The following is a 21,090-nucleotide window of genomic DNA, read 5'->3' as shown; positions in this document are numbered from 1 at the left end:
ACTGCATCTGGCTTCTCTTTATCAATTGTTGCCTCCAGTTCCCCCATTTTATTTTGGATGCTGTGTATGTTGCTGTATAAACAGTTTATTTAGTCTTTAATACTACTTCCTTTACTTTATTTTCAACAGTCCTTTAGAACTGTGTTTGTTACCTGACCATTTGTTACTCTTGTTTCTTACCTTGGTCTGACCTTTGTTCAAGAGAGACTACGAGAGTAAATATAAAGAATATTGGGAGGCTAATTGGACGGTAAGTGTGGTAGCACAGTACAAATTCCGGATTTAGTTGACATAATAGCTATGAATTTGAAAATCAGAAGTGTTTATGGATTAGGCTTTCAGTGTTACAGCAGGATATGACTCAAAATTCCAACTCGAACACAACTTAATATGTGACTAGCCCAAACAAAGCCAATGTCTTGCTACTTGCTTCATTTAACTGTACAAATAAAAGTGGTGGGGGAAACTGATTGCCGGAAGTCTGGTACAAAAACACAATGCTGAAAATATACAGCAGATCATACAGCATCTGTAAAGTGAAAAAACACATTAACATTTTGGATCTATCTGAAATATTAGCCGGTCTTTTTCCCGGGTTTGCCTGATCGTTGTCTTCATTATTTTCTGTTTAACACTGTGAACATCACTTTTATTTGGGAGAAAAATGCACGTATGCACCTGGTCTACATGTTAAGTGTATAGAACAAAGAACAGTACAGCACAAGAACAGGCCATTCGGCCCTCCAAGCCTACGCCGATCTTGATGCCTGCCTAAACTAACACCTTCTGCACTTCCGGGGCCCATATCCCTCTATTCCCTTCCTATTCATATATTTGTCAAGATGTCTCTTAAACGTCGCTATCATATCTGCTTCCACCACCTCCCCTGGCAGCAAGTTCCAGGCACTCACCACCCTCTAAGAAAACTTGCCTCGCACATCCCCTCTAAACTTTGGCCCTCGCACCTTAAACCTATGTCCCCTAGTAACTGACTCTTCCACCCTGGGAAAAAGCTTCTGACTATCCACTCTGTCCATGCCGCTCATAACTTTGTAAACCTCTATCATGTCGCCCCTCCACCTCCGTCATTCCAGTGAAAACAATCCGAGTTTTTCCAACCTCTCCTCATAGCTAATGCCCTCCAGACCAGGCAACATCCTGGTAAACCTCCTCTGTACCCTCTCCAAAGCCTCCACGTCCTTCTGGTAGTGTGGCGACCAGAATTGCACGCAATATACTAAGCGTGGCCTAACTAAAGTTCTGTACAGCTGCACCATGACTTGCCAATTTTTATACTCTATGCCCCGACCGATGAAGGCAAGCATGCCGAATGCCTTCTTGACTACCTTATCCACCTGCGTTGCCACTTTCAGTGACCTGTGGACCTGTACGGCCAGATCTCTCTGCCTGTCAATACTCCTAAGGGTTCTGCCATTTACTGTATACCTCCCACCTGCATTATACCTTCCAAAATGCATTACCTCACATTTGTCTGGATTAAACTCCATCTGCCATTTCTCCGCCCAAGTCTCCAACTGATCAATATCCTGCTGTATCCTCTGACAATCCTCATCATTATCTGCAACTCCACCAACCTTTGTGTCGTCCGCAAACTTACTAATCAGACCAGCTACATTTTCCTCCAAATCATTTATATATACTACAAACAGCAAAGGTCCCAGGACTGATCCCTGCGGAACACCACTAGTCACATCCCTCCATTCAGAAAAACACCCATCCACTGTTACCCTCTGTCTTCTGTGACTGAGCCAGTTCTGTATCCATCTTGCCAGCTCACCTCTGATCTTTGATCACCTCTGTGCTTTGCCACGTGCACGTTGCAGTGAGCCTATCTATAGAGTTACTTTAGATCCTTGTGCATTTTGCTAGCTGTTCAAAAAGATTGAACAAGAAAAGCTACTCTGTTAATTGAAACAGGAGTGCTGTGAAGCATGTGGTTAACCAGGGAGAAAAGGATGTGGTTTACAGAAATTATTTTATGTTCACATGTAGCAAAGGACAGGTGGTTCATTGCTGACAAAGTAGTTTTAATGACAACCGATATATCATTTCCCTGGCTGTAGATGTGCCAATGGGTTAACCTAGTTATGGACTATGGCTACTCTGAAGAACACCACATTTTGTGAAGCAAATAATTTAAATAATATATTAGTGCCATAAAGTCAATTTAAATGTGAATGTTTTATTTACATTTTAACCAGTTCAGTCAGTGAAGTACGGACAATGTGTTTGTTGCAGAACAAAAGCTGTAGTCTTAGCTTTATACAAGTTTATCTCGTTTGTCTTTATTCGTTCATATGTATGTATACAATGGTTGTTGCTCCAGAACCAAGCCTACCCACCTCTTTATTGGTCTATTGTGCTCTCTATCTCCATCCTATTCTCTCCTTTTAGAGTCCCAACCACTCAATCCGTTTACTTTGTTCCACTGTCGCTACTAATTCTGCAACATGCCTTTCTCTCCTCCTCTCAAACCTTGGTCCTACTGGATGCTGCTATCTGCCTATTACTTCTCTGCTCTAGGTTTCAGAATTGGCCACAGCTTCCATCTACTCATGTTTAGGCATCGTCAGTCACATCACCCATTTCAGGGTGGCCCCATGTAGCAATGGCAATTGCCTGGACCCCATCTCCCACCACAAAACCTGCTCTCTAATCTCCCTTTTCTTCTCCATTCACCTCTGACGATGGATATCCATTGCGGAATGATCCCACGCAAATAAGGACCCTCCCATCCATGACCTGATACTGGAGGACTCAGTTGATATGCTGAGCTGACCAAAACCTGGTTCACAGATGATTCCTTTCTCTTCGTCAAGTTTCCTTGGCACAGCTGCACATTCCGTTTATGTACCCAGCCAAAACACTGTGTCTCCCATCTCAAACTGTCCTCTTGCTGTTTGGCTCCTCCACTTACAAGTACCTCAACACTTACCATCCCTCCCACCTCTATTTCAAGATCCTGCAAAGTTGCCTGGTGAATTACTTGCTTAATTAATTGCTACCTTGATCTCTTCTTGATGGCTTCTCATGCAACTACCCCTTCTCATCAGTGTTTTCCAAAATCAACAGTTCCCTCTCATTGGACATTGTTTGACTTTCTGCTGCAAATTTCAGTTTTTTTTGTCGCCTCTCTTTTACTTTGTTAAAGGCGAACGTAGGTGACAGCCTCCTGTAGAGCGAGCTACTGCTTTGCTGTGAGTCAGTTGAGATTAGAACCTACTTGTAAAGCCCAGCAACACATTTGTATTACTAGCCCTGAAAATATTATATCTGCATTTAACTCTTCTCTGGCTGCATGTGCGTGTGTGGAGAGGGGGGGTCTTTGTATGTGTCTATTCCACTCTACCACTGTGCGCATGTCTCACTCTCGGTCTGCTCCCCCTCTGTGTCTGCCTGTCATCAGAGAAGGAAGAGTGGCTCTCAGTCTGACTGAAGCACCTCCTATGGTGCTCTTCCCTCTCCCCACCCTCAGCATAGAAATATAACACTTCTGTTACCACTTATCTGTCCAAAACTTCCCCACTATTAAGGAAGTCATCAACACCAATTGAATGAAAAGGTTGTTTGTATAATTTACTAAACTGAGCAGATGCAAGTACAGTTTTGGAAAAGTTTTTCCCCCCTTTTGGTACAGGATCTCAAAGCGTGCATTTACTTGTGCATTAACATTTTTGTGTTCTTTCACAGGTGCAAGAGTCTGGCTTTTTATTGGCTTCATGCTAATGTTTGGATCTCTCATAGCTTCCATGTGGATCCTATTTGGGGCGTATGTTGTACCTAGTAAGTAGTATCTTTTAAATGGTCACATAAATGATCTCCAACTTACTAAAAAAAAAGTATTATGACGCCCAAGCAATTGTCTAAGGTTAGCTGGGGGTTCTGTATGCACCTTTATTTTTGTTAAAGGGTTTGGTTTAAATGAAGGTCGGCCCGATTCAATCAGATCAGGTTATTGGATGGATGAAAAACATTGAGAAGTATAATGTCACTGCAGTGCTTTGTTGTATAAATCCCATTCCCTCAGGATGTTAAGATAATGGGCTTCTTTTATTCTGATATGCATTCCAATCTCCTCTGGGCCTTCAACAGAAGCCATTGAAGTTTAAAGTACAGAATGAGTCCACTTGGCCTATCATTTCTGTGCAAGCTGTTTGTTAAAGCAAATCAAAATTGATCTTACTGCCCTACAGTATCCCTATAGTCCTATATCTTCCACTGCTTCAAATTTTATGTATTATTCTCTTTAAAAGACTTGATTCTATCTGCCTCAACTGTTCCCTGTGACAAATCACTTTGTGGTTCTAACAGATCCTTGCATAAAGAAAGTTTTCCTAATCATTCTCTTCAATTTAAAAAAGTATACCTTTTCTTGGTGAATATGGGCTTATGGAAGGGGATACCATCCAAAGTTGCCTGGTTCTTGGGTACTTTCTCTAGTGTACTATTTGAAAGCAGGAAACCATCCTGCCTCAGAAATGTATGTGCCATGAGAAGTCAGAAAAGTGAGGAAAAAGAATTACACGGTGGGAGCGGGGAAAAAACATGAGAAAGGAACGTATTTGTTACGGTCAAGTGCGGAGAGGTTGAAGGGCTTCCCTCTTTTCCCTCTCTTTGTTTGATTCTTTCTTAAATTGGATGTACTGGCCAATTCAGTAGGATTTTGATTACGTACTTGCTGTGGTCATAACAATAACCAATCGATCAGGTTTTCTTGAGCTAACAAAGAAAGAGGTTAATGAAAATAATAAACTGCACGCCAACTTTCACATACACAAATGGGTTACAGATTAGGGAAAGGTAGATTGGTTGAGTTAGAGCCCAATTAAAAAAGGGTATACTGTCTGTAGGGTTTGGTGATTCAGCTGGCTTCTAGCTGAATTCAGTGATCCTGAGGCGTTTTGTTTGAAGAGGTCGATGGCTGGTTCGGTAGGTCTCATGGAGATAGAGATGCGGGTGATTTCCTCCAGCGGGATTTCTGATTGTAGCCGGAGTATGCAAAGGTAGTCAGTCAACAGGCAGAGTTCGAAGTTTGTAAGCTGAAGTGGAGAGAGAGTGAAACCCCCATTTGGGTCTGTACATGTCAAAGTCCAGAAGCTTATCCTCTGCTGCAGAAAGACACAAGCTTAAAACCGAAGGTGGGGAGGGGCTTGTGACATGACAGTCGCTCAGTGATTCAAACCTAGTAGTTAGCAGTATTTTCCTCTTGCTAAAAAGAATAAGTAGTTCCCTTAAACTTCCTGGGTCTTGGTTCTTGCTGGGGAATGAGCAGACATTTTGTCTCCCTCCTCACAAGCCTTGCAATGTAGGATACAGTGTTGCAAATTAGGTGACATTCTAAGCTGCCAGCAGAGTCATCCTTTTTTATCTGTTCTGTTTAAATTTCTTTAAAAAAAGTATATAAATTCAGATCTCCAGTCAGTGGATTCAAGAAGATTATCATTCAACAAAGCAAGTTGGCATGACACTTCCCCAGCACGCGAAATGAAATGTGATAACAGGAACATTTCATTGTGAGGTCACAAATTAAAGAAACTGCACACATGCACTGATCAGTCTCACTGTCGTAGCCAAGCGCTGGTTTAATTTTTTTCTATCCGGGTTTGGTAAAGAATACAACTGGGGAACTCAGCTGCTCTGACTGGGCTCAGTCAGCTTGTGCTCCAGCATATACTGAATTTCCTCATGTATTTCTACAATATCTTCCTTTTCCAGTTTCACTATATCAGTGAACTCAACCCTGGATTCAAAGTTGTTCATAACTTTGTGAAGATCATCAAGTGCTTTTTGTACATTTTTTTTTTTCTGTGCTCCACCAGGCCAACAGCTTGCCTTGCAGAGAACTTTGCAAACCAATTGTCACCTAGCAAAATGGTGACTTTATTTCTGTGGATTAGCTGTCCTGGCATAAATGCAAGTGGGCCAAATGGCACCATAATATCATAAGATACTTTGTCAGGCAAAGCTTGAAGCCTGCCTTCATTTTGTACTTAAACCCAGTGCTGGATTTTTTTTTTCCCCTTGCGGCTTGAGACCACTTTATCAATTTTGTCCTGCATCTCTTCCTGTTCCATCACATCCGGCCTGGCTCACAATTCCTCCTCAGGATACTTGACTTGCAGTCATCACCACCCTCCAAATTTGCCACAAAGTCCTTTTTGGGCTTCAGGTTTTCCTTTGGCTTATGAGCTTTTCTGTGTCTCCCTGCAGAATTTAAATCTTTAATTTCTTGGTCTTCAGTTTGAATTTCCTCCCAAACCTGGATCAGTTTCCTGGGACTTAGGTGATAGGGATTTTGTTTTATGGGAGGCGTCTCTCCAACATCCATATTGTGTCGGGTTAGTGTTGTGCACCCTGGTTTGTCCCTGCAGATCCCTTTCAACGCTGTGAGCAGCCTTGTTAAGTCTCCTTTCTCCATTTTAATAGGAGAGTACGGTGTCTAATTTCCCTCACATTTCAGTGTTACCTAACCAAACAGTAGGGGGTTCGGTTTGGGACTCCTCCTGGCCTCCCTCTAACTCGCCCTCACTGTTTCTTTCACCCTCCTCTTTCCTGACTGCCTTACAGACTTGTGCTTGTTTGTCCCCTTCCTGGCTGTGATACTGTTTTAACATAACATAATATAATGTGGCACAGGCTTTGCTTTTTCCTACGATCTGGGTTGTCAATTATGTAATTAACCTTGCTAATTCTCTTTGCTACTCTGTACGGGCCACTGAACCAGGCTTTCAATGGTTCTCCCTGCATTGGTAATAGCACTAACACATGGTCTGGGCTGAAATGTTGTGACATTGGTATGTTTATCCGCCTGCCTTTTCATAGCTTTCTGGGAGGTTTTCAGGTGTTCCTGAGCCACTGCACAGGCTCTCATGAGCCGTTCTCAGAACATGGAGATATAGTCTAACAGGGAAGATTCGTCTCTGTGTCCCAAAAACCTCTCCTTGATTAGTTTTAGAAAACCTCTCACCTCGTATACATAAACTAATTCAAAGGGACTAAAGCCAGTGGACTCATTGGGTGAGTCCCTGGTAGAAAACAGAAGACATCCCAGTCCTTTGTCCCAGTCATTGGGGTACTCATAGCAGTATGCTCTGATCATTGTCTTTGGGGTCCGGTGATACTGCTCCAAATCCCCTTGTAATTGTGGGTGGTAGGCTGAGGACTTTAGCTGGGTTATGCCCAGATTATCCACGACCTTTTGAAAAATAGTGGACATAAAATTTGTGCCCTGATCCAACTGGATCTCAGCAGGCAGCCCATATTGAACGAAGAATTGGGTTAGACTCTGCACCACTACCTTGACAGCGATAGTTCTTAGAGGGACAGCCTCTGGAAATCGGGTAGCCACATCCATAATGGTGAGAAGATGCTGGTAGCCCCCTTTTGTTTTCGGCAGGGGCCCCACACAATCTACCAGCTCGCTGCTGAACCGTTCCCCAAAAGTATCGGAATTAGGGGTGCAGGTTTTATTGCAGGTTGAGGCTTCCCTATAACTTGGCATGTGTGGCAAGTCTTACAAAACTCCACCACATCCTGGTGGAGTTGTGGCCAGTGAAAATGTTGCCTTATGTGGGCTTGGTTTTTCTGATGCTGACTTGTCCAGCCATTGGAATCTTGTGGGCTATTCTCATTACTTCCCCACGGTACCACGGCGGCACCACTACCTGGTGATCCACTGTCCACGCTTCATCTGCAGGTCTGTGAGGAGCTCTTCACTTCCTCATCAGCACCTCATCCTTTAAATGGTAGCACGCTGGAACTCATCAGACCCCTTTCCAATCCTGAGTGGCGTGAAACAGGGCTGTCTTCTCGTACCTACACTGTTTGGGACCATCTTCTCCCTGCTGCTCTCACATGCATTCAAGTCCTCAGAAGGAGGAATTTTCCTCCACACAAGATCAGGTGGCAGATTGTTCAACCTTGCCCATCCAAAAGCGAAGACCAAAGTACGGAAAGTCCTCATCAGGGAACTCCTCTTTGCTGACGATGCTGCATTAACATCTCACACTGAAGAGTGTCTGCAGAGACTCATCGACAGGTTTGCGGCTGCCTGCAATGAATTTGGCCTAACCATCAGCCTCAAGAAACGAACATCATTAGACAGGACGTCAGAAATGCCCCATCTATCAATATCGGCGACCACACTCTGGAAGTGGTTCAAGAGTTCACCTACCCAGGCTCAACTATCACCAGTAACCTGTCTCTCGATGCAGAATTAAACAAGCGCATGGAAAAGGCTTCCTCTGCTATGTCCAGACTGGCCAAGAGAGTGTGGGAAAGTGGCGCACTGACACAGAACACAAAAGTCCAAGTGTATCAAGCCTGTGTCCTCAGTAGCTTGCTCTATGGCAGCGAGGCCTGGACAACGACGTCAGCCAAGAGCGACGTCTCAATTCATTCCATCTTCGCTGCCTCCGGAGAATCCTTGGCATCAGGTGGCAGGACCGTATCTCCAACACAGAAGTCCTCGAGGCGGCCAACATCCCCAGCATATACACCCTACTAAGCCAGCGGCGCCTGCGATGGCTTGGCCATGTGAGCCGCATGGAAGATGGCAGGATCCCCAAGGACACATTGTACAGCGAGCTTAGCACTGGTACCAGAACCAACGGCTGTCCATGGCTCCGCTTCAAAGACGTCTGCAAACGCGACATAAAGTCCTGTGACATTGATCACAAGTTGTGGGAGTCAGTTGCCAGTGATCGCCAGAGCTGGCGGGCAGCCATAAAGGCGGGGCTAAAGCGTGGCGAGTCGAAGAGACTTAGCAGTTGGCAGGAAAAAAGACAGAAGCGCAAGGAGAGAGCCAACTGTGTAACAGCCCCGACAACCAATTTTATCTGCAGCACCTGTGGAAGAGTCTGTCACTCTAGAATTGGCCTTTATAACCACTCCAGGCGCTGCTGCACAAACCACTGACCACCTCCAGGTGCTTACCCATTGTCTCTCGAGACAAGGAGGCCAAAGAAGACGACAACTCTGGAACTCCCTCTGCTTCAGCTTCAGTTTGGGCAGTCTGTGCTAACTTCAATGCTGGGGTAGTATGCTGAGCCTCGACCAAGGAAGACCTGTTTAACCTATCCTTTGGGTCCTCTAACTTCCCAAAGAAGGTTTCAGATAACCAAACAGTAGGGTCATCCATCTGCAGTGCCAGTTCACCCTCCTCTGACGGAGCTTGTTTGGCCATGGACTGGGTCGCTACGCAGTCAGGAAAGATGCCAGGAACTTTTTCCTGTAACTGCTCTGTCTCCCCGACCTCTTGCAGTATCTCAAACCATTGGGGAAGCTACCAGTTTTGTCCCTGCCAGATTATTACCCGGGAGCAGGTTGACACCATCCACAGCTAAACGAGGGACAATCCCCACAGTTACCGGTCCTGAAACAAGGTTGCACTTGAGATCCGGTATAAAGGTATGGGATATACTTTCCTCCGATACCGCTTACTAGCACTGTTCCATTCATTGCACTCGCTGGAGGTGGGGGGGTGGGGGTGGTGGGGGGAAGGTCATGCCCCTTCCCAGCAGAAGGGATTGGGTGGCCCCTGTATCCCTAAGTATGACTTACTCGCCTCACTCGAAGGGCATGGGGTCACTTTTCCACTGAACACACAATCCTGGTAACTCTCAGGGATTTTAAGTTTTCTGGCACTCTCAGCGGTAGGTTTGCTAGGTTTTACTGCTGCAGTTAAAGCCACAGTCTGGCCTCCTGTGCTTTCCATCAGAGCCCTTTTTCCCTCACTGGTCTGGTGTACCCCGACTAAACCTATGGGTTTTCCCTGTAACTTCCAGCAGTCAGCACAAAGGTGACTTGCCTTGTTGCAATGGAAACATACAGGCTTTCGGGCATCACTCCTGTTCTCAGCACCTCCCTTTTTTGTCTTGAGGAGGGTCCTCTGTGTTTCCAGCTCTCTGTTCTCGCTCATGGTTGTTCATCCTCCTATCACCCTTCCACCTTCTATTCTTTTCAGGTTTTTGGAGGTGACCAGGGAAAGATTTCCCTTGGGGCAAGGACTTGTGAATAAGTGTATAATAATCAGCCAGGATTGCTGCCTGCCTGGCTCTAGGAACCTTTTGTTCCTCCGTGTAGTTTCTTATGGAAGGGGGAAGCGAGTTTTTGAACTCCTCGAGGAGGATCACACCTCTGAGGTTTCCATAGGTGGATTCTATCTTAAGTGCCTGTATTTATTGGTTGAAAGCAAGCTGTTTAACTCTTTCAAACTCTAGGTAAGTTAGTTCAGGCTGCTTTCGGATTGTTTGGACTTTTTGGCGGTACACCTCTGGTATTATCTCATGTGCATCCAGTATAGCATTTTTAGTCATCTCGTAGTCTGATGAACTTCCATCAGGCAACAGTGAATAAACCTCATGGGCTTTTCCTGTCAGTTTGCTCTGCAGTAACAGTATCCAGCTGTCTGCTGGCCACTTCAACTGTTCTGCAAGCTTTTCAAAAGAGATGAAAAATTCTTCCACATCCCCCTCATTGAACTTTGGTATCAACTGGGAAAACTTTAAGAGCTCAGCAGCTGGTCCTGAGCTAGGGGTAACACCCTCACTTGCGGTGCCTTCACTGTTGTATTGGATCTTCCCATAGTTAGCTAGAGCTGCTTCAACTCCATTTCTTCCTTCTAGAGAGCTCTTTTTCCCTTTCCTCCTGTTTTCCCTTTCTTGATGCACTCTCTCTCCTCTCTCTCCTCTCTCTCCCTCTGGAAAGCTCTCTCTCTCTCTTTCCTGAAATTCGAATTCTAATCTCCTCTGTTCTCGTATCTTACTAATGTTACTTTGTCTGTTTCAGATTCTATGCCTGTCTCCAGTTCTACAGTGTCAATTTTAAAATGGTTGGCCACAAGTTTTAGGATTTCAGGCTTCCTAGCTTTTGGACGGATAGTAATCTCTAACTGCCCAGCTACATTCCTTAACTCTTCAACAGATAGGAATTTTAACCTGGCCCAAGTTACTTCACTCTGTTCTAGGAAGGCACTGGCCTTGAATGTGGACATTTTGGTACTTTAGCACTGAAAACCACATGAAAACCTATATTTAAGTTTCTAAGTTATTGCTAGGGATCAGTTTGGTTTCCTGCATCCAATTTCCCATTTGTCTTTCAGTTTGATCCCAGACATGAGCCCCCAAATTTCTGTTATGGTCAAGTGAGGAGGGGTCGAAGGGCTTCCCTCTTTTCCCTCTCCTTGTTTGACCATAGCAGGTTTAATTCTTGCTTAAAGTGGATGCACTGGCCAATTCAGTAGGTGTTTGTTAACTCAAGAAAACTTGTCTGATTGGTTCTTGTAATGATCACAGCAAGTAAGTAAACAAAGAAAGAGGTTAACTTTATTAAACCTAAACCGAACTAATGAAAATAATAAACTACTCGCCATCTTTCACACACACACAAATAGGTAACAGAATGGGGAAAAGTAGATTGGTTGAGTCAGAGTCTATAGAAAAAAGGGGTATACAGTCTGTGGGGTTTGGGGATTCGGCTGGCTTCTAGCTGAAGTTAGTGGTCCTGAGGCTTTTAGTTTGAAGAGGTAGATGACTGGTTAGTTAGGTCTCTTGGAGACAGCGAAGCAGATGATTTCCTTCAACGGGATTTCTGGTTGTAGCTGTAGTATGTAAAGGTGGTCAGTCAACAGGCAGAGTTCGAAGTTTGTAAGCTGAGATGAAAGAGGGAGAGAGAGATACCCGTACTTGGGTCTGCACATGTCAGAGTCCAGAAGCTTTTCCTCTGGTGCAGAAAGACAATGAGCTTAAAACCACCAATGGGGAGGGGCTTGTCACACATCAGTCAGTGATTCAAACATAGCAGTTAGCAGTATTTCTCTCTTGCTAAAATGAACAGGTAGTTCCCTTAAACTTCCTGGGTCTTGGTTCTTGCTGGGGAATGAGCAGATATTTCATCTCCCTCCTCACAAGCCTTGCCGTGTAGGATACAGTGTTGCAAATTAGGCGACCGTCCTAAGCTGCCAGCAAAGTCATCCTTTTTTTAATCTGTTCTTTTAACATTTCTTCAAAAAAATATAAATTCAAATCTCCAGCCAGTGGATTAAAGAAAATTATCATTCAACAAAGCAAGTTGGCGTGACATTGGAAATGCAGTTGTTTTTGAATAAGTGGACTGAAGCTATTAAAATCATTTTATAGTTGATTAATTCCACCATTACTCCACTGTAACTTTGGTCAAACACACAACAGTAATATAAACTCATTGTGTCATAACTAATTCAATGTTGTCTCTTCCTTTTGTTTTTGTACATGAATTGCTAACTTTTTTGTTATCTGTAGTCAGTAACAACAATTCTTAAATATGTAACACAAACATTTACAAGGCGCTTTACAAATATATCAGGTAAAGAAATGGATGTCATGGAAGGAATTGATAGGAGAGGTGATCAAAAACTTGGTTAAAGAGGTGTGGTTTAAGGAGGGTCTTTAAGAACAACGATGGAGAGAGATTTAGGGAGAGAATTCCAGAACATGGGGCCTGGCACAGTCATTAATTGAGTTAGTGGTGGTCGGGGGCTGTTGGGGGTGGGAGGGATGGGAAAGGGAGAGCTGCACAAGAGGCCAAAGTCACAGCCATAGAGAATTTGGGTTGGGGGGAGGTGGCCTTTTTGCAGCTTTGAAGGAGGTTACAATAGGTAAGATGAGATTTGATTTTAACTGTTTTGCATCTTTATTTCACTTTAAAGTAAATGTGCAGAGCAGCAGTTTAAAATCAGATTAATAAAACTTATCTTTACATAATAACATAACCCACAAACAGGGAGTTGCTTTCTTAATTTGAACAGAATACCGCCTTTGAATTCTGAACTGTACTCCACGATAGAACCTCCTCTTCCTGCAGTTTCCTGCCTTTCACAGCCTTTTGTTGTGTCTGCCTGTGCCATGTCATCTTTCCAAAATCCATACTACTCTCCTTAACCCTCAGTTCAGAGAAAGATCAAATGATTTTCAACATAATGGGTGTTTTCCCATTACCCTGGAAAAGCTACCAAATTATTATTATTTGCTTTGTAGAGAAAAACATCTTTTAAGCATATTAGCCACCCTTTGGGTACGTACTCTTTTTTAAAAAAAAAAAAGAACTGGTGAGAATGTATATTGCTTTTCAAGTACAACATTAGCTCTTACCCAAAATGTTTTGTGGAAAGATGGCCAAGAAAATCCTACAATGTAATGGTCAGCAGTAAGCAACATGTAGATGAGAATGTGGAGGGAGCCAAGGATGGATTCCTGAGGTGCTGGTGCTGGGGTGAGAAGAGAAGCTATTGCTAGAGATGTTTTGGCTATGATCAGGTAAATTAAGATTGGACCCAAGTAAAAGTAGTCCACAGAACTCAAGATTGGAAAAGCATTGGCAGAGGATGATAGTGTGTCATAGGCTGCAGTGAGGTCGAGGAGGGATCATGCACCATGGTCAAAGTCACAGCATGTTATTTATTTAGGACCTTTTTAAGTACTGTGGGAACCCAATTTTGAAGGTCTTAAAACAGAGTTGTGGGGAGATGGGTACGCATTTGGGAGGTGACATCATGTTCAAGGATTTTGGAGCAGAAAGAGAGACCAGAGTCAGGGTGATAGTTTGCAAGCATAGAGCGGATGAGGGTGTTTTTCTTTTGAGGAGGGAGGTATTGATTGTGGTTTTGAAAAGGAAGGGGACAGTACCTGAGAGGTTATCAGGAATCATTTATAATATCAGTCAGCATAGGGACGGGTAAAGTAAATTGAGTAGTCAGCAATTCAAAGGGAATCAAGGGAGCACTAAGTAGGTCTTTGGCAAAATGAGCTTGGAGAGGACCTGGTGTGAAATAGGAAAACCCGGGAGATGGTTCAGTGCTGGGGGGTAGGGGTCATGTGGGGGGAGGTTTGGCTTGAGAGTAGGGGAGACAGAACAGAGGCTGTGGAATGGGTGGCCTATCCTGGTGACTAAGTGATCCATGAGCTCCTCACAGTTGCTGTTAGAGGAGAGAGGAGTTTAAGGAGGTGGATGGTAGTGGGCAAAAAAGGAGACTAGATTTGTTGTCCAGGATCATCTGAGACTAATAGGTGGCTTTGGTGGAGGAGAGTAAAACTTGATGTCAGATTTAGTGAAGGATGGCCAAGTCATTTGTAGGTCAGATATGCTCAAGTCTGTATTCTTTAGATTTAGGGAGCAAAGATGTAGACAATCGGAGCTATTGCAGAAAATACGGAAGTATGGGGTTGAAGGTGATTTAGAGCTTTGGATCAGAAATTGGCTAGCTGAAAGAAGACAGAGGGTGGTGGTTGATGGCAAATGTTCATCCTGGAGTTTAGTTACTAGTGGTGTACCGCAAGGATCTGTTTTGGGGCCATTGCTGTTTGTCATTTTTATAAATGACCTGGAAGAGGGTGTAGAAGGGTGGGTTAGTAAATTTGCAGATGACACTAAGGTCGGTGGAGTTGTGGATAGTGCCGAAGGATGTTGTAGGGTACAGAGAGACATAGATAGGCTGCAGAGCTGGGCTGAGAGATGGCAAATGGAGTTTAATGCGGAAAAGTGTGAGGTGATTCACTTTGGAAGGAGTAACAGGAATGCAGAGTACTGGGCTAATGGGAAGATTCTTGTTAGTGTAGATGAGCAGAGAGATCTTGGTGTCCAGGTGCATAAATCCCTGAAGGTTGCTAACCAGGTTAATAGGGCTGTCAAGAAGGCATATGGTGTGTTAGCTTTTATTAGTAGGGGGGTCGAGTTTCGGAGCCACGAGGTCATGCTGCAGCTGTACAAGACTCTGGTGAGACCGCACCTGGAGTATTGCGTGCAGTTCTGGTCACCGCATTATAGAAAGGATGTGGAAGCTATGGAAAGGGTGCAGAGGAGATTTACTAGGATGTTGCCTGGTATGGAGGGAAGGTCTTACGAGGAAAGGCTGAGGGACTTGAGGTTGTTTTCGTTGGAGAGAAGGAGGAGGAGAGGTGACTTAATAGAGACATATAAGATAATCAGAGGGTTAGATAGGGTGGATAGTGAGCGTCTTTTTCCTCGGATGGTGATGGCAAACACGAGGGGACATAGCTTCAAGTTGAGGGGTGATAGATATAGGACAGATGTGAGAGGTAGTTTCTTTACTCAGAGAGTAGTAAGGGCGTGGAATGCCCTGCCTGCAGCAGTAGTAGATTCGCCAACTTTAAGGGCATTTAAGTGGACATTGGATAGACACATGGATGAAAATGGAATAGTGTAGGTCAGATGGTTTCACAGCTCGGCGCAACATCGAGGGCCGAAGGGCCTGTACTGCGCTGTAATATTCTAATTCTAATTCTAATTTGTCCTAATTTACCTAATCTGAAAGTTTAGTTTAGTTTAGTTTAGAGATACAGCACTGAAACAGGCCCTTCGGCCCACCAAGTCTGTGCCGACCATCAACCACCCATTTATACTAATCCTACACTAATCCCATATTCCTACCACATCCCCACCTGTCCCTATATGTACTACAGTTCTATGCACAACTATTTTCAGGAGTAAAGTGTTAAATCAGTGTCCAGTTGCTTAACAGCTAATATGCATTTGAGAGGGATAGGATTTGATTACAGCCCAGACTAATCATCTGAAAGGATTCACAGTGGGTGAAAGATAAAGACTTGCGTGAATCAGTTTGAAAAGTCTCATTCAAGTTCTTTGTGAGATGAGTCAACAGCACAATCACATTAAATTGATGATCTCATTTTAAGAAAACACAGGAACAGTTGGTATAAATAAAAATTCTGACTGGAAGAATGCAACTGCCTGTGTTGTATCTGAAATGCAAAATCATGTGCTCCATTCATTTTGATGAGCTCCAAAATTCTTTCACCTCAATTTTATGCCCCCTTCTCCACTCCCAGCAACTAAATGTCAATAAAAGCAAAATACTGCGGATGCTGGAAATCTGAAACAAAAACGAGAAATGCTGGAGTCACTCAGCAGGTCTGGCAGCATCTGTGGAAAGAGAAGCAGAGTTAACGTTTCGGGTCAGTGACCCTTCTTCGGAACTGACAAATATTAGAAAAGTCACAGATTATAAACAAGTGAGGTGGGGGTGGGGCAAGAGATAACAAAGGAGAAGGCGCAGATTGGACCAGGCCACATAGCTGACCAAAAGGTCACGGAGCAAAGGCAAACAATATGTTAATGCTGTGTTGAAAGACAAAGCATTAGTACAGATTAGGTGTGAATACCTAAAAACAGGTTTTTTTCAGGTTGTTTTTCTTCAGGTTTGCACTTGCTGCTGTTCAATATTCAGTGTATTCACACCTAATCTGGACTAATGCTTTGTCTTTCAACACACCATTAACATATTGTTTGCCTTTGCTCCGTGACCTTTTGGTCAGCTATGTGGCCTGGTCCAATCTGCACCTTCTCCTTTGTTATCTCTTGCCCCACCCCCACCTCACTTGTTTATAATCTGTGACTTTTCTAATATTTGTCAGTTCCGAAGAAGGGTCACTGACCCGAAACGTTAACTCTGCTTCTCTTTCCACAGATGCTGCCAGACCTGCTGAGTGACTCCAGCATTTCTTGTTGAACTAAATGTCAACCTTGTTAATCCATTTTCTTCAGTTTACTGATGGATTGAGATATGATGTAAATTGTACCATATGGAGTAAAATCTTCACTATAGAACAAGCAACACATAATACTTTAATTATTCTTTTTATAGATTTATGAAATAAACTATTACTGCTTTATGATTAGTTGATGTGTGTATATCAACAGGCTTTATAAGTGCCTTTAGCCAGTCAAATTAAGTTAAAATAGATTACTTTCACCTTTTTGCATTTGTGCTTAATTTTTGTTCTGCTGTAATAAGGATCTACAGTTTCAAACTGTTTCTAGAACTCTAAAATCAAATGAACATATTAAAATAGGTGACAAAATCCATGCCATCTTGGCCCATTTAAACTGCTATGCTCTAAATCAAACCTGTCTCCCTGGTTAATATTCCTATTCTTTTCTTGCAGAAGTTAATGTGTATCCGGGCCTGGCTGTGTTCTTTCAGAATGCATTAATATTTTTTGGGTAAGTGGGTAATTTAATTAAGGAAATGGTCATTTACTGCATGGCTTCTCTGATAAATGCCTAATAGTTCCTGTTTATAAAACACTAACTGTACATTAAATGTTGTCTAGTAAGGGTCTGCAGCCTGATAAACTTGTTTCTTCTGAGACCCAGCTGTAACTTTCCTTATTCCCTGCCAACTTGGCTCCTAACCACTCAAATTATCCTGCCTTATCTTGAGAATTTCTGACTATCCTCAACATACTCCCTCTCATCAGACATTGTTTCCCCCCTTGTTCAAATTGCCTGATTCCTTGAAGTGTAACCTTTCACCTGTAACTTCAGCCTTAACTTTCTCTTGAGTTTCTGAAAATTGCTGCCTCCACTTAACTCCATGCACACCTTTCCCTCTTCAAATCTCATTCCACAACAATAAGACCATCGTGGTCAAAGCCACAACAATATTCTGAGAGACTGTGACCGTGATACTGCCTCCCTCCTCAATCTCTCTGCAGCTTTGAACATGGTTGATCACCACCAGCTCCTCCGTGGCCTATGCCCATGACACTGATGTCTTATAGTTTGTCTCGTCTTTCACAAAGTAGCCAGCACATACCATAGGAACATAGGAGCAGGAGTAGGCCATTCAGCACGTTGAGCCTGCTCTGCCCTTCGGTTAGATTATGGCTGATCATCTACCTGAACACCACTTTCCTGCGCTATCACCCTATCCCTTGATATCATTAGTCTCCAGATATCTATCGATTTCTGTCTTGAACACACACAATGATCGAGCTTCCACAGCCCTCTGGGGTAGGGAATTCCAAAGATTCACTGACCTCTGCCATAGCATACAGGGCTACGGGCCAAGTGCAGGAATATGGGATTAGAATAGTTGGGTGCTGTATGGCTGGCACAGACACGATAGGCCGAAGGGCCTGTTTCTGTGCACTATAACTCTATGATTCTGAGTGAAAAAATTCCTCCTCATCTCAGTCTTAAATGGCCTACCCCTTATTCTGAGACTATGTCCCCTGGTTCTAGACTCCCCAGGCAGGGGAAACATCCTATCTTCATTGACCCTGTCACGCCCTGTAAGAATTTTGTAAGTTTCAATGAGATCACCTCTCATTCTTCAAAACTCTAGAGAATACAGGCCCAGTTTCCTCAATCTATCCTCACAAGACAATCCTGCCATCCCTGGGATTAGTCTTGTGAACCTCCTTTGCACTCCCTCTATCACAAGTCTATCCTTCTTTATATGAGGAGACCGAAACTGTATACAATGCTCCAGGTGCGGTCTCACCAAGGCTCTATACAATTGCAGTAAGACTTCTTTACTCCTGTACTCAAAACCCCTTGAGATGAAGGCCAACATACAATTTGCCTTCCTAATTGCTTGCTGCATCTGCATGCTAGCTTTTAGTGACTCATGAACAAGGACACCCAGATTGTTCTAACATCAACACTTCCCAACCCCTCTCCATTTAAGAAATACTCTATCTTTCTTTTTTTTTCTACCAAATTGGATAACTTCACACATTGATATTATATTCCCACCTAGTTTTCTGTCATCAGGTTCAGCATCCCCTCTTGCAGTGGCTTCTCATTCTATGTCCACAAACATTAGCTCTACCTGGCTCAAAGTTCGATCCTTCCCACTTTTATGTTTCATCCAATACATTCCCCTCAGCAAAGCTATCAGAGGAGTAAAGGGATACGGGACAAGGATGAGCACATGGAATTAGAACTGTTCAGGATAAACCGACATACATTGGTTGGATGGCATGACCCATGGTGTCGGCTTTCATAAATATGCCAATAACACCCAGTTTTCTTTCCACAAACTGCCTTAATTCCATGATTCTATTTGCATGTTGTCTGTCAAAGTCATGCTAGAGCTCACAGCACAACATTGGCAAAATCTAAAGCCCTTATGTTTGACCCTCCACCAGAAACTCCTTGTACTGTTCCTGGATACATTCTCAAGCTCAACTTTGATACGCTGCTTCATAGAGTCATAGTCATTTACAGCATAGAGGGAGGCCGTTCAGCCCAAGTCTATTCCGGCTCTCCGCAGAGCAATCCAGTCAGTCCCACTCCCCCACTCGATCCCTGTCACCCTGAAAGTTTATTTCTTTCAAGTGCCGATCTAATTTCCTTTTGAAATCATTGTCTGTGCTTCCCTGACCTTCGTGGACAGCAAGTTCCAGGTAATTACTTATCGCTGCGTAAAAAAAGTTCTTCCTCACATTCCCCCTGCATCTCTTGCCCAAAGCCTTCAATCTGTGCCCCCCTAGTCCTTGTATCGTTAGTTAATGGGATCATAATGAGCTGAGCCTTAAATCCCACATCCAGTTCAGCTCCAAGACTATCTACTTCAGTCTACAAAATGCTGCCAGTATCTCTAATACACTGAAACCAAAGCTCTCAACCATGTCTTTTCACATCTCAGACTCAATTTGTTTTCATTGCTAGCCTCCCAACCTTCCAGTTCACTGAACTCCTCCTTCACCTGCTCACTTATCACCCTTTCGAACCAGTCTCTATTCACAGCACATTTGGCAACAATTAAACAAATTTGTATGTGCAAGATTGAGTCTTTGCAGTTGGTCAAAACTGCAGTTGCGACTTTAAATTTCACTGGCCGCTCCCTTGCTTTTGTTGGGTCGGCGGGGGGGTGGGGGGGTGGTGGGCGGTGGGGGGTGGACGTAGTCTGGAAAGGCCAGAAATGGGAAAATTACACAATTTGCCTGTGCTGGTATGCAAAACGGCAGCAGTTACTGCCTATCAGTGGGTACCCATTCATGTTCACCATTGGCAATGTAGACAGCAGTGATATATAAATGTAATACATACTTCTACTGAACCTCCAGTTTTCTCTCCCCTCTCTTCTGCGTTTTTCTGTGTTGTAGTTCCAGTTCTGCTAGCCTGGTAAGCCATCATTATCCCGTTCGAGTGGCTGTTCTTCATCTTTATGTGCAAGCCTATTCAGCGAATGTTGCCAGACAATTTGACCTTGCAGGTCAAGTACTTTTTCCAGCAGGAGTCATTGGATAGCGATGAAAAAACTCCAGTTGATTTTTTTCCCCCTGCTAGCCTGAGGCCAGTTGTAGTAACTTAACTGTTTGCCCAGCAAAGATTAGCTAACAGCACAGAATGGGAATCAAACCTGGGACCCTCTGGTCTGTATATTTTAGTAACGTACTGTTGGAACCAACTGAACCACTGAAAGCTTTTTCCTTCACTCTGGGGTGTCTGAGGGTATTGAGCATTTTCATGTTTGAGTGTTATATAGAATTATAGTTGTTACAACCAGATGAGAAAGAGGTCTAGGGTTCACTTTCAACCTTCACCTGGTCTTACTGTAACAGGGTTTAATTTTAAACACCTCATGTCTTTAGCTTCCCCTTGGTAAATCCTTGTTCATCGCTTTCCAATTATAAGGCGAAGAAAAGTAGAAATTTATTAAACTTAAACTCTAATTCGGTTGACACCTACGGACACACGACTTGCCCACGCTAGCATGCAGATAGAGACGGAACAGAACAGAAGAAATAAAGTGGAAAAGTTTGAGGCAATATCTGAAGAGTCTTTGTTATGGTTCTTTGAGCTCACTGTAGAGTCCTTGATTGCAGGTAGATCTTGCTTTTCATTGGGACCCAGTATTATTCTTAAACCTTGTTTGCCGTAGGAAGTGAAACAACAAATGAGAAGCAGGGAGCGAGTATGAGAAGAGACTGGTAACTCACATAAAAGGGACTCCAAAAATCATCTATTGGCCTACAAATATTAAAAGGAGGAGTGGGGCCAATTAGGCACCTCAAACAGGATTTATGCATGGAGGCAGGGGGCATGGCTAAGGTACTAAATGAGCACTTTGCATCTGTCTTTACCAAGGAAGATGATGCTGCCCAAGTCATAGTGAAAGAGGAGGTAGTCGAGACACTGGAAATATCAGAGGAATAGCAAGGTGCACAGAATACTGGGAGATAGATAGTACTAGAGTAGAGAATTGTAAGTTATTATGTGGGGTCAGAGTAAGGAAAAAAGTAATAAAATCTAAATCGGGGT

At 43.5% G+C, this 21,090-nt stretch overlaps 1 protein-coding gene and 1 long non-coding RNA gene across 4 annotated transcripts in view; one reads left to right on the top strand and one right to left on the bottom strand.

Annotated features, from left to right (window-relative positions):
• The window catches only part of LOC137374649 (transmembrane protein 50B), an 81,316-nt gene that overhangs the window by 49,954 nt on the left and 10,272 nt on the right, over nucleotides 1-21,090 (top strand). For 2 of the 3 annotated variants that reach the window (XM_068041101.1, XM_068041102.1), the window contains 2 exons: nucleotides 3,712-3,804; nucleotides 16,980-17,037. In XM_068041101.1, coding sequence (XP_067897202.1) covers nucleotides 3,712-3,804; nucleotides 16,980-17,037 — 151 coding nt within the window. The remainder of the gene's footprint in view (nucleotides 1-3,711; nucleotides 3,805-16,979; nucleotides 17,038-21,090) is intronic. The other variant, XM_068041103.1, reaches the window with a different exon arrangement.
• Nucleotides 1-21,090, bottom strand: part of LOC137374651 (uncharacterized) — a 74,631-nt gene that overhangs the window by 43,325 nt on the left and 10,216 nt on the right. The window lies entirely within an intron of this gene.

This window comes from Heterodontus francisci, chromosome 10, assembly GCF_036365525.1.
Source record: "Heterodontus francisci isolate sHetFra1 chromosome 10, sHetFra1.hap1, whole genome shotgun sequence".
NCBI lineage: Eukaryota > Metazoa > Chordata > Chondrichthyes > Heterodontiformes > Heterodontidae > Heterodontus > Heterodontus francisci.
This window is presented reverse-complemented; position numbering and strand designations above follow the sequence as displayed.